The sequence below is a fragment of the Salvelinus sp. IW2-2015 genome, linkage group LG20 (genome assembly GCF_002910315.2).
Source record: "Salvelinus sp. IW2-2015 linkage group LG20, ASM291031v2, whole genome shotgun sequence".
NCBI classification, from domain to species: domain Eukaryota; kingdom Metazoa; phylum Chordata; class Actinopteri; order Salmoniformes; family Salmonidae; genus Salvelinus; species Salvelinus sp. IW2-2015.
Window position 1 is genome coordinate 48,892,971 of NC_036860.1, and position 12,896 is coordinate 48,905,866.

The 12,896-nt window shown below is 43.5% G+C and overlaps 2 protein-coding genes across 3 annotated transcripts in view; both read right to left on the reverse strand.

The window, feature by feature from the left end:
* Positions 1-4,602: 4,602 nt before the first annotated feature.
* LOC111981924 (cysteinyl leukotriene receptor 2-like) lies at positions 4,603-8,111 on the reverse strand. Its single transcript, XM_024013417.2, has 2 exons — positions 7,990-8,111; positions 4,603-5,767 (listed from the first exon to the last, which is right to left on the reverse strand). The coding sequence occupies exons 1-2, from the start codon at positions 8,015-8,017 to the stop codon at positions 4,716-4,718; spliced, it is 1,080 nt and encodes a 359-aa protein (XP_023869185.1). The 5' UTR covers positions 8,018-8,111; the 3' UTR covers positions 4,603-4,715.
* A 1,052-nt stretch (positions 8,112-9,163) lies between these two features.
* Positions 9,164-12,896, reverse strand: part of LOC111981923 (transcriptional regulator ATRX) — a 39,690-nt gene continuing 35,957 nt past the window's right edge. For both annotated transcript variants that reach the window (XM_024013416.2, XM_024013415.2), the window contains exons 30-35: positions 12,133-12,327; positions 11,896-12,039; positions 9,944-10,060; positions 9,713-9,808; positions 9,468-9,596; positions 9,164-9,367 (exon numbers count right to left, since the gene is read on the reverse strand). In XM_024013416.2, coding sequence (XP_023869184.1) covers positions 9,251-9,367; positions 9,468-9,596; positions 9,713-9,808; positions 9,944-10,060; positions 11,896-12,039; positions 12,133-12,327 — 798 coding nt within the window. In that variant the 3' untranslated portion in view covers positions 9,164-9,250. The remainder of the gene's footprint in view (positions 9,368-9,467; positions 9,597-9,712; positions 9,809-9,943; positions 10,061-11,895; positions 12,040-12,132; positions 12,328-12,896) is intronic.

Here is a 12,896-nt window from a genome sequence, read left to right on the forward strand (position 1 = left end):
CTGCGCCTTCTTCACCACACTGTCTGTGTGGGTGGACCATTTCAGTTTGTCCGTGATGTGTACGCCGAGGAACTTAAAACTTTCCACCTTCTCCACTACTGTCCCGTCGAGTGATTAGGGCTGCTCCCTCTCCTGAAGTCCACGATCATCTCCTTTGTTTTGTTGACATTGAGTGTGAGGTTATTTCCTGACACCACACTCCGAGGGCCCTCACCTCCTCCCTGTAGGCCGTCTCGTCGTTGTTGGTAATCAAGCCTACCACTGTAATGTCGTCTGCAAACTTGATGATTGAGTTGGAGGCGTGCATGGCCACGCAGTCATGGGTGAACAGGGAGTACAGGAGAGGGCTGAGAACGCACCCTTGTGGAGCCCTAGTGTTGAGGATCAGCGGGGTGGAGATGTTGTTTCCTACCCTCACCACCTGGGGGCGGCCCGTCAGGAAGTCCAGTACCCAGTTGCACAGCGGCGGTCGAGACCCAGGGTCTCGAGCTTAATGACGAGTTTGGAGGGGAGTATGGTGTTAAATGCTGAGCTGTAGTCGATGAACAGCATTCTCACATAGGTATTCCTCTTGTCCAGATGGGTTAGGGCAGTGTGCAGTGTGATTGCATCGTCTGTGCACCTATTGGGGCGGTAAGCAAATTGGAGTGGGTCTAGGGTGTCAGGCAGGGTGAGGTGATATTGGTCCTTGACTAGTCTCTCAAAGCACTTCATGATGACGGAAGTGAGTGCTACGGGCGATGTAATTAGCTCAGTTACCTTCGCTTTCTTGGGAACAGGAACAATGGTGGCCCTCTTGAAGCATGTGGGAACAGCAGACTGGGATGAGGATTGATTGAACATGTCCGTAAACACCCCAGCCAGCTGGTTTTGGTAGCAGGCCGTGTCAGTGGCACTGTATTGTCCTCAAAGCGAGCAAAGAAGTTGTTTAGTTTTTCTGGGAGCAAGACATCGTGGTCCACGATGGGGCTGGTTTTCCTTTGTAGTCCGTGATTGACTGTAGACCCTGCCACATACCTCTTGTGTCTGAGCTGTTGAATTGCGACTCTACTTTGTCTCTATACTGATGCTTAGCTTGTTTGATTGCCTTGCGGAGGGAATAGCTACACTGTTTGTATTCGGTCATGTTTCCAGTCGCCTTGCCCTGATTAATCCACGGTTTCTGGTTGGGGAAGGTTTTAATAGTCGCTGTGGGTACACCATCACCGATGCACTTGCTAATTAACTCGCTTACCGAATCAGCGTATTCATCAATGTTATTGTCCGACGCWATGCGGAACATATCCCAGTCCACGTGATCGAAGCAATCTTGAAGCGTGGAATCCGATTGGTCGGACCAGCGTTGAACAGACCTGAGCACGGGCGTTTCCTGTTTTAGTTTCTGTCTATAGGCTGGAAGCAACAAAATGGAGTCGTGGTCAGATTTTCCGAAAGGAGGGCGGGGGAGGGCTTTGTAAGCATCGCAGAAGTTAGAATAACAATGATCCAGGGTTTTACCAGCCCGGGTCTCGCATTCGATATGCTGATCAAATTTAGGGAGCCTTGTTTTCAGATTAGCCTTGTTAAAATCCCCAGCTACAATAAATGCAGCCTCAGGATATGTGGTTTCCAGTTTACAGAGTTCTTTCAGGGCCGTCGATGTGTCTGCTTGGGGGGGATATACACGACTGTGATTATAATCGAAGAGAATTCTCTTGGTAGATAATGCGGACAGCAATTCTAGGTCAGGTGAACAAAAGGACTTGAGTTACTGTATGTTGTTATGATCACACCACGTCTTGTTAATCATAAGGCATACATTCTTCTTACCAGAGAGATGTTTGTTTCTGTCGGCACGATGCGTGAAGAAACCAGGTGGCTGTACCGACTCTAACGTATCCCAAGTGAGCCATGTTTCTGTGAAACAAAGAACGTTACAATCTCTGAAGTCTCTGGAAGGCAACTCTTGCTCGGAATTCGTCTACCTTGTTGTCAAGAGACTGGACATTGGTGAGTAGTATACTCGGGAGCGGTGTGCGATGTGCCCGTCTGACCAGAAGACAGCTCCGTCTGCCCCTTCTGCGGCGCCATTGTTTTGGGTCGCCGGCTGGGATCCGATCCATTGCCCTGGGTGGTGGACCAAACAGAGGATCCACCTCGGGAAAGTCGTATTCCTGGTCATAATGTTGGTAAGTTGACGTTGCTCTTATATCCAATAGTTCCTCCCGGCTGTATGTAATAAAACGTAAGATATCCTGGGGTAACAACAAAATAATACTTAAAAAACTAAATACTGCATAGTTTCCTAGGAACGCGAAGCAAGGCGGCCATCTCTGTCGGAACTCAGCGGACTCAAATGTTGTTTTAGAGAGCTACAGTTCATATAAAGAAATTAGTCATTTTGAATACATTCATTAGGCCCTAATCTATGGATTTCACATGACTGGAAATACAGATATGCATCTGTTGGTCAGATACCTAAAAAGAAAAAAAGTAGGGGCCTGGATCAGAAAACCAGTCACTATCTGGGGTGACCACCATTTGCCTCATGCAGCGCGACACATCTCCTTCGCATAGAGTTGATCAGGCTGTTGATTGTGGCCTGTGGAATGTTGTCTCACTCCTTTTCAATGGCTGTGTGAATTTTCTGGATATTGATGGGAAGTGGAAAACGCTGTCGTACAAGTCAATCCAGAGCATCCCAAACATCCTCAATGGGTGACACATCTGGTGAGTATGCAGGCCATTGAAGAATTGGGACATTTTCAGAATCGAGGAATTATGTACAGATCCTTGCGAGATGGGGCTGTGCATTATCATGCTGAAACGTGATGGCGGTGGATGAATGGCACGACAATGGGCCTCAGGATCTCATAACTGCCTGCAGTTATGGAACCCCTACCTGTCCCAGACCTGCTGTTTTCAACTCTTAATTATCGGCTATGAAAAGCCAACTGACATTTATTCCTGATTATTATTTGACCATGCTTGTCATTTATGAACATTTTGAACATGTTCTGTTATAATCTCCACCCGGCACAGCCAGAAGAGGACTGGCCACCCCTCAGCCTGGTTCCTCTCTAGGTTTCTTCCTAGGTTTTGGCCTTTCTAGGGAGTTTTTCCTAGCCACCGTGCTTCTACACCTGCATTGCTTGCTGTTTGGGGTTTTAGGCTGGGTTTCTGTACAGCACTTCGAGATATTAGCTGATGTACGAAGGGCTATATAAAATAAACTTGATTGATTGATTGATATCTCTGTGCATTTAAATTGCCATCGACAAAATGCAATTGTGTTCGTTGTGCGTAGCTTATTCCTGCCCATATCATTACCCCACTGCCACCATGGGGCACTCTGTTCACAATGTTGACACCAGCAAACCGCTTGCCATACACGCTGTCTGCCATCTGCCCGGTATAGTTGAAACCGGGATTCATCCTGAAGAACCCACTTCTCCAGCAGGCCGGTGTCCATGGAAGGTGAGCATTTGCCCACTGAAGTCGATTACAATGCCGAACTGCAGTCAGGTCAAGACCCTGGTGAGGACGATGAGCATGCAGATGAGCTTCACTGATACGGTTTCTGACAGTTTGTGCAGAAATTATTCGCTTGTGCAAACCAACAGTTGCATTAGCTGTCCGGTTGGCTGGTATCAGACAATCCCGCAGGTGAAGAAGCCAGATGTGGAGATCCTGTGCTGGCGTGGTTACAAGAGGTTTGCGGTTGTGAGGCCAGTTGGACGTATTGCCAGATTCTCTAAAACAACATTTGAGGCAGTTTATGGTAGAGAAATGAACATTAAATTCTCTGGCAACAGCTCTGGTGGACAAGCTTCAGGGGAGTCATCTGTAGGTAACCCAGGACCGGGCTGTACAGCTATAGTACAGACACTTCAAAACCTTGTTCCTTATGATTTATTATTTGACTTTCTGTTTTGCCATTTATGAATGTGTTATTCAATGCGTTTCTATGAGCTATAGCAGTAAAGGCCAAATTCAAGATTTCATAAAATATATTTTTTATATATATATTTTTTAGACCTACATGGGTCCTAAAATTCAAAATCAAATGACTAAACTATACATTTTATGACCATATAAAAAAAACAATTCCATATGTTAGCTTAGCCTTAGTATTTGCTGCGATTGAAGGGCTTAGACCATTAAAAAACAACTTAAGACATACATATTCAAGCTAGCTTTTAATGTTTGATTGCTTAATTTTCTTAAAGTCAATATTTTGCATTAGTAGGTAATGTTTTGATGTTTCTACTTATTGATGTATTGATGCTGTTTTGTTTTCTACCTTATGCGCATTGAGCATGGGAAATGGGCTCTACAAATGAAATATTGTCATTATTATTATAAACTTATTTTCAATGCTCCCATAAATCTAAAACCACAAACAATTTGGCTCTATACGAATTACAGAACTACAAGTCATCCATCCATAGAGCAGGGTGACAGGCACAGGCCTCCAGGCCCAATTTGTGCTTTGTAAAAGTAGCCCAATCATACATTTCAAGTCAAGACAGATTGAGAATAAAGTTCATTTATTGAGATCACTCTTTACATATTGAAATGTATTTATTTTAAAGCAGGTAGATAAATGACTGACACAACCCCTAACAAAAGTTCATAATGCAATACCAGATAAGCAAATGTAAAAAATAAAAAAACATTGGATGTAAAAGTGAATGCAAAATTGTTGGTATGTTTAAAAAAAAGTGTAAAGTTGATCAATTTACTGTTAATTCAATGGGCTGAAGCACTTGAAGCCTATGTCTCTCTGTGTTGTTAACAACTCTCCTCTGTCTCCTACCATTTTTCATACAGAAATCTCTGAAGTTTTCTCCCACAAAGAAGAAAAGGAAGGGGTCCAGGCAGCTGTTCCCTGCTGCAAGACAGAGCGTTACCACGGCGGCCTTCCGAATCACCTGGAGATAGCTGCAAGAATCCTCACAACCATTTAGCTGAGCATTCCGCTCTGCTGCCAGGAAGAAGGTTCGTACTACATGATAGGGCAAGAAGCAGATCATGAAGATACCGAGACCAAGGATAACGAGGGCACAAGACTTCCTCCTGGAGGGCCTCTTCATCCCCTCCACCCCAGCCCTACACTGCCTCAGGCTGAGCAGCACACACACGTAGCAGACAGAGATGACAGTGAAGGGCAGGGTGAAGCCAACCACCAGGGCAGCACGGTTCAGGACGATGATGGTGCCAAGGCTGCTGCCCAATTCCAGACAGCGGGTCCGCTCTTSCCCCTCCTGGATAGTCCCAGAACTCAGTAGGGGTGCGGAGGCCAGGGACACAAAGATCCAGATGAGTAGACACCCTCCCCAACCACAGGATCCCCCCTCCAGATTCATGAACGTATAGGGGCGCGATACAGCCAGGTAACGGAGGACACTCAGGGCCAGCAGGAAGTAGACAGAGCCATACATGTTGATATAGAATACGTAGGAGACCAGGCGGCAGGTGATGTCCCCAAACGGCCAATGGGAGTCCAGCAGGTAGTATGCTGCCCTGAGTGGCAGTGAGCACACCAGCATGAGGTCAGACAACAGCAGGTTCAACATGTACAGGTTGACTGTGGTGATGCTCCTCTTCCTCCTGTACATGCTGAGAAAGACCCAGAGGGAGGCACTGTTGGCTATCAGGCCCAGGAAGAAGAAGAGCAGGTATGCAGCAGGAAACACGCTGCGCTTGAAGCTGTCAATGGGACAATCGCACGTCAGATTCCTCACCTCTGATTCAAGACTCATATTGCCTGTGCCTCCAGTGAGACCTGTGAATAAAGGGAGGAAGACACAGGTATGGAAAATGTACTGCAAGTGCTGGAAGGTAAAAAGACAGCAAACAAAAGACTGAAAAGGTGAATACTAACAGTACATTATGTTGAGGCATTTAATTACAGACCTCTCCTCTTCTGATGCTACCTATTTACCGTACATTTTTACAGCCACGTGAGGGGCATAAAGAGATAATCTGATCATATGCTTTACTATCAGATGGTGTGGTTACTTTATAAAACTGGCAAACAATGACTGATAGATTTTTAAACTTGTGTTTTTCTAACAAAAATAGCCAGAGCCACTTTACAGGAAGTATTTTTCACATACAGTGCATTTGTTAAGTATTCAGAACCCTTCCCTTTTTCCACATTTTGTTACGTTACAGCCTTATTCTAAAATGGATTAAAAAWTTTACAAATCCTCAATCTACACACAATACCCCATAATGACAAACCAAAACTTTTGCAAATGTGTTTGCAAATATATTAGTAATAAAAACAGAAATACCTTATTTACATAAGTATTCAGGCCCTTTGCTATGAGACTCGAAATTGAGCTCAGGTTCCATTGATCATCCTTGAGATGTTTCTACAACTTGATTGGAGTCCACCTGTGGTAAATTCAATTGATTGGACATAATTTGGAAAGGCACATACCTGTCTATATAAGGTCCCACAGTTGACAGTGCATGTCAGAATAAAAACCAAGCCATGAGGTCGAAGGAATTGTCCGTAGAGTTCCGAGACAAGATTGTATCAAAGCACAAATCTAGGGAAGGGTACCAAAAAAGATCCCCAAGAACAGTGGCCTCCATCATTCTTAAGTGGAAGAAGATTGGATCCACCAACACTCTTCCTAGAGCTGGCTGCCGGGAGATGACCAAGAACTAGATGGTCACTCTGACAGAGCTCCAGAGTTCCTCTGTGGAGATAGGAGAACCTTCCAGAAGGACATCCATCTCTGCAGCACTCCACCAATCAAGCCTTTATGGTAGAGTGGCCAGAAGGAAGCCACTCCTCAGTAAAAGGCACATGGCTGCCCGCTTGGAGTTTGCCAAAAGGCACCGAAAGACTCTCAGACCATGAGAAACAAGATTCTCTAGTATTATGAAACGAAGATTGAACTCTTTGGCCTGAATGCCAAGCGTCACGTTTGGAGGAAACCTGGCACCATTCCTACGGTGAAGCATGGTGGTGGCAGCATCATGATGTGGGGATGTTTTTCAGCGGCAGGGATTGAGAGACTAGTCAGGATAGAGGGAAAGATGAACAAAGCAAAGCAAAGAGAGATCCTTGATGAAAACTTGCTCTAGAGCGCTCAGGACCTCAGACTGGGGCAAAGGTTCAACTTCCAACAGAAAAACAACCCTAAGCACACAGCCAAAACCACGCAGGACTGGCTTCGGGACAAGTCTCTGAATGTCCTTGAGTGGCCCAGCCAGAGCCCGAACTTGAACCCAATTGAACATCTCTGGAGTGACCTGAAAATAGCTGTGCAGCGACACTCCCCATCCAACCTGACAGAGCTTGAGAGGATCTGCAGAGAAAAATGGGAGAAACTCCCCGAATACAGGTGTGCCAAGCTTGTAGTGACATACCAAAGAAGACTCGAGGCCAAAGGTGCTTCGACAAAGTACTGAGTAAAGGGTCTGAATACTTATGTAAATGTGATCTTCTGTTTATTTTGTTTTTTAAATTTGCAAAAATGTCAACAAATCTTTTTGCTTTGTCATTATGGGGTATTGTGTTGATTGATGAGGGGGGGYAAAACAATGTAATCAATTTTAGAATACGGCTGTAACGTAACAAAATGTGGAAAAAGTCAAGGGGTCAGAATACTTTCCGAATTGATGTCCAATGTCTAATTATTTTTTGTTGTAAATTAATGATATTAGACGAGGGGTCTCCAACCCTGTTCCTGGAGAGCTACCCTTCTGTAGGTTTTCGCTCCAACCACAGTTGTAACTAACATGGTTAAGATGATCAACTAGATAATTATTAGAAACAGGATTAATACTAGATTAGGGTTGGAAGGAAAACCTACAGGACTGTAGTACTCCAGGAACAGGGTTGGAGAGCCCTCTATTAGACCTAGCTGATCTGCTGTTGATTTATTTCAGGGAATCTGGTTTCTCATATGTGGATTTAGAATTCACTCGTTTCAACAGGTCTAATATCAAATACAACAAAAATAAACATGAGAAAGTTGACAGTACCTCTCTCTGTGGTCCAATACTGTTGCATACTTGTCGCCAGTCCAGTGAACCCTGTTGAATCAGTCTTCTGATGGCTATGGTAATAAGTGTCTGAACTATATCTGGAGAAAGCCAAACACAAATGAGTGCAATCTCTTTCTCTACAATGCCTTCAGGGTTTACTCGGGGTGTGACTTCCTCTGATGTATTACAATACCACTCTGCTGCTCTCTAAGTCCAATTCTACCTCATTTGCCATTGTAAACAGTTCACTGAGGCTATTCAACTGCTATACAAAGCAACTGTGTGTTCAATTATGTTTTTATGACAAGGCTGTAGCTTTGGGTAAGTTAAGATAACATTTGAAATATGATTGAGACAGTTTATAATGGAATATACAGTTGTCACCGTTTTTGACAAACCTCTGTGCATGCAATTAGATCCACTTAAGTAGTTTCACAATGTCCTATAAAAAGCAATGTTATAGTGAGTTTTGCAGTTTTTACTGTAACATGCAATGTTCGTGTTTTCATTCCATGACAGGCTCTGACCTGTTTTCTTCTGTTTGATTCAACCTTTCTGGAGCATCAGAGATAAAGATCAGTTTAGCATCCGCTCTACACCCAAGTAAAAACAAAACTACTGAGCACAAACACTTCTTCTGATGAACAATCTCTCCAATCCTAGTAAACCACAGTTTTCTTGACCTGAATGTGTAATTTTCGCTGAGAGAGGATGTATTGAACAGGATGTATTATTGAAGTGATCCAGTACCTCACTAACAGTGACATATCATCCAAATGTTACTAATTAAATATTTTTGAATGAAGTACCAAGTAGTACCAATCATTATTACCATCTTATTTGAGGTCAACTACCTGGTAATTTGACTGTACCCATAAAATGAAGTTTAACGACCAAAGCAAAAAATGCACCATAAAACCTATAACGTTTTAGACAATGGTAAAAACAAAGGTTTTATTATAGCGTTAGAGAAAGACAGAGAAATATACAATTAATCACATAGGAAAATCTTTTCCAAATAATTTTAAGGCAGAAAAATACCAAAACATATGTATTCAACATAACATATGTTTAACAATACCTTTGCTATAGAACATGCATTCATTTTCAATGTAAAATAAAGTAAATCCTTAACGGAAATGTTGTCTGTCACCCATTTGGGGGGAATAAGCACTAAGAACCCTCTGTAGTTACTGTGGTTAGACTAGAGCGTCCTCTAGTGGAACAGGGGACTGAGGCTGGAGACATCCCTCCTGCCTCACTGTGTAGGTTTATTGGCGGAATCTGTCAGAGCTGGTGTGTGATTGGTGACCGTGGCAGTATGGGTAATTTCGTTTTTTCTACTGGCCAAAATGGTCTGGATGTACATTGTAAGCTGTCGAGGGGAATCACGGAAAGATGTAAGGTTAAGCAGTTACAAGTTAAAGATATCAAAACCAGAAAGAAAAAATTCAATGTTGAGAATTGCGGCTTACTGATTGTTGTTTTGCAAGAAGGTCGCGATGTATGGCCTGTCGTCGCTCCCGCTCCTTGTCATTGCTGGTTTTCCAGGTCTGGGCCACAGCTCTCACCTGCTTCTCATCTAGACTTGGGTTATCTTGCCACTGTAAAAACACAAGTCATTGTAATGCGCATTTGATTTATTCCACACAATACTTCAAGGAGGCATCAGTGTAATATTAAATACTAATATTAATGTAATATAATATGAGGGACTAACCAAGCGCAACACATAGTCATCCAGGGAGAGGTTCAGTAAGGAATGCAGGGACTTGATGGCCTCGTTGACCTTCTCACAGCTAGAATAAATCATGTTCTGTTTTTCAGGAGAGAGACGCATTCAAATGTTAATGTAAGAGGCATCTATCCACTGACAGATAATCTCAAACAGAAACTTTAGAGATAAGCAACTGATTATCACACAAGTGTGGTGGTGAGACAGGCCTGATACCTTCAGCTGCCCATTAGTTTTCTTGTACAGGGATGACAGACTGACAGCCATAGTGGAGGTGGAGGGGCTGGGAACGTTGGTGTTGCTGTGTTCTGCCTTGTTCAAGAAGAAAGCACCCTTCATAGTGGAGAGATAAACATACAGCTGTTTTTACACATCATACATATATCATTCACACTTTACTTATTTTTGATGAACAAGAGTTCAAGTAAGGAAGTCGCAATGTCTCAAAACCATAATTACTCTATGTTTACAGGCAAGAGCAGAAGTGAGGGGGGGCGAGCTCCCTTCAATACAGGACCTCCATCAGGCGGTGACAGAAAAATTGCTATAACGTCCAGCAAACGGTACCAGGGCATCGGGTCACGGACCAAAGCCATAAGACTGCTAATTAGTTAATTACAGTGCATTCGGAAAGTATTCAGACCCCTTGACTTTTTCCACATTTTGTTACATTACAGCCTTACTATAAAATTGATCAAATAGTTTCCCCCCTCATCAATCTACACAAAATACCCCATAATGACAAAGCAAAAACAGGTTTTTAGAAATTCTTGCCCCCCAAAAAACTACAGAAAACAATGAAATATCACATTTACATAAGTATTCAGACCCTTTCCGCTGTACTTTGTTGAAGCACCTTTGGCAGCGATTACAGCCTCAAGTCTTATTGGGTATTGCGATACAAGCTTGGCACACCTGTATTCGGGGAGTTTCTCCCATTCTTCTCTGCAGATCCTCTTAAGCTCTGACACGTTGGATGGGAAGCGTTTTCAGGTCTCTCCAGAGATGTTCGTTCGGGTTCAAGTCCAGGATCTAGCTGGGCCACAATAAAACATTCAGAGACTTGTCCCGATGCCACTCCTGGGTTGTTGTCCTGTTGGAAGGTGAACCTTTGCCCCAGTCTGAGGTCCTGAGTGCTCGGGAGCAGGTTTTCATCAAGGATTTCTCTGTGCTTTGCTCTGTTCATCTTTCCCTTGATCCTGCCTAGTCTCACAGACCCTGCTGCTGAAAAACATCCCACAGCATGACTCTGCCACCACCATGCCAGGTGCCAGGTTTCCTCCAGACGTGACACTTAGCATTCAGGCCAAAAAGTTCAATCTTGGTTTCACCAGACCAGAGAATCTTGTTTCTCATGGTCAGAGTCCTTTAGGTGCCTTTTGGCAAACTCCAAGCTGTCATGTGCCTTTTACTGAGGAGTGGCTTCCGTCTGGCCACTCTACCATAAAGGCCTGATTGGTGGAGTGCTGCAGAGATGGTTGTCCTTCTGGAAGGTTCTCCTATCTCCACAGAGGAACTCTGGAAGTCTGGCAGAGTGACCATTGGGTTCTTGTTAACCTCCCTGACCAAGGCCCTTCTCCCCTGATTGCTCAGTTTGGCCGGGTGGCCAGCTCTAGGAAGAGTCTTGGTGGTTACAAACTTCTTCTATTTAAGAATGATGGAGGCCAATGTGTTCTTGCATTGACCCCATCTTGCACGGACTATGCATACTCACAAAACTATATAGACAATATATATATATATATCTACATACATACACACTACACTGACACTCTCACGCACATTCACATATACTACATCCGCACTACGTACTGTTCTTTATTATACTCTTATTATTATCTATCCTGATGGATAGTACCCTCCCTTTATGTACATATCTACCTCAAATACCTTGTACAGCTGCACAGTGATAAAGTACTAGCACTCCCTGAATATAGATTAATTCTAATGTATTTTATTCCTTGTGTTACTATTATTTTAATTTTTTTAACTCTTCATCATTGGGAAGACCTCGTAAGCAAGCACTTCACGCTAGTCTTCACCCGCTGTATTCGGCGCATGTGAAAAATAAAATATTACTTTTGATTTGACTACTAGACTGCTCACCACTGTCCATGAAAACATATTTAGCTGTGTTGTAAAACTAATGTATAGTAGTTCCTCTTTACCTCTGCCTCGTACTCAGCCCAGGCAGTTTTGCAGTCAGCCTCACTGAGCTCCTCCTCCTCTTTGTGGTCCAGCAGGGACTCGTGTTCATGGTAGCAGACAATCTGCCCCTTACAGCTCTGCAGCAGCTCTGCCAGCACCATGTCCTGGGAAACACAGACAAACAATGTCACTCAACTCCCTACTCTAATAATTGAGATTATAATGGTCTTGTGTGTTTAATTTGTAGCTCTGGTCACCTTGGGCAGCAGCGGTGTGGTCCTCTTGCTCTTCTTCTCAGAGTTGGGGTCATCCAGCAGGTCTGGCTCAAACATGTAGAGCTCCGTCAGTTCAAACAGTGTGAAGTGTCTCTGTATCTGCTGCTGGTCCACCACCCGGAACGACAGTGATTGCTTGGCCACCTGCCGGTCGTAGATCTTTTCCTCCATGGTGCCCTGGAATGAATCAGCAATTCAATATCAGTGATTACAGAATTATATGTAGTGCCCTATAAAATCAGCGTTGCGAAGAATGCTGATGGAATCACGGAATCGAGACATTAAAACGGAATTCAACAATATTCAAAAATGTATTGAACTTAGTAGAAAATCAACTAAATGTATTATTAGAAAATTCATTAATTTGCCAAAGTTCACAAGACATGAACAAAATGCATCAGTGATTCATATTTTCCTGCAACTTTCTGAAAATGTCACAGGAATGTCCCTGTCCGAGTGTGTGTGTGCAGTGTCTAAACTGTGTAACCGTTGCGATGATGCTAATGATAACCTTCTTCTGGTAGAGATGGAAAGGCGTGCCAAAAAAACCCATCTCAATTAAATGTTAACTACAAAGTAACCTATGCCTACCTGGCAGAATGATATCATGATTATTTGCATCAATCCAGTGGCCATATGTTTTGCACACTGCAATGCATGAGCTCTACAGAAACATAGCTAACATAGCAATGGTCTCTTGCTGGTGCACACAGGGTTACTACACCTAAATAACCAAACTTCTTCTA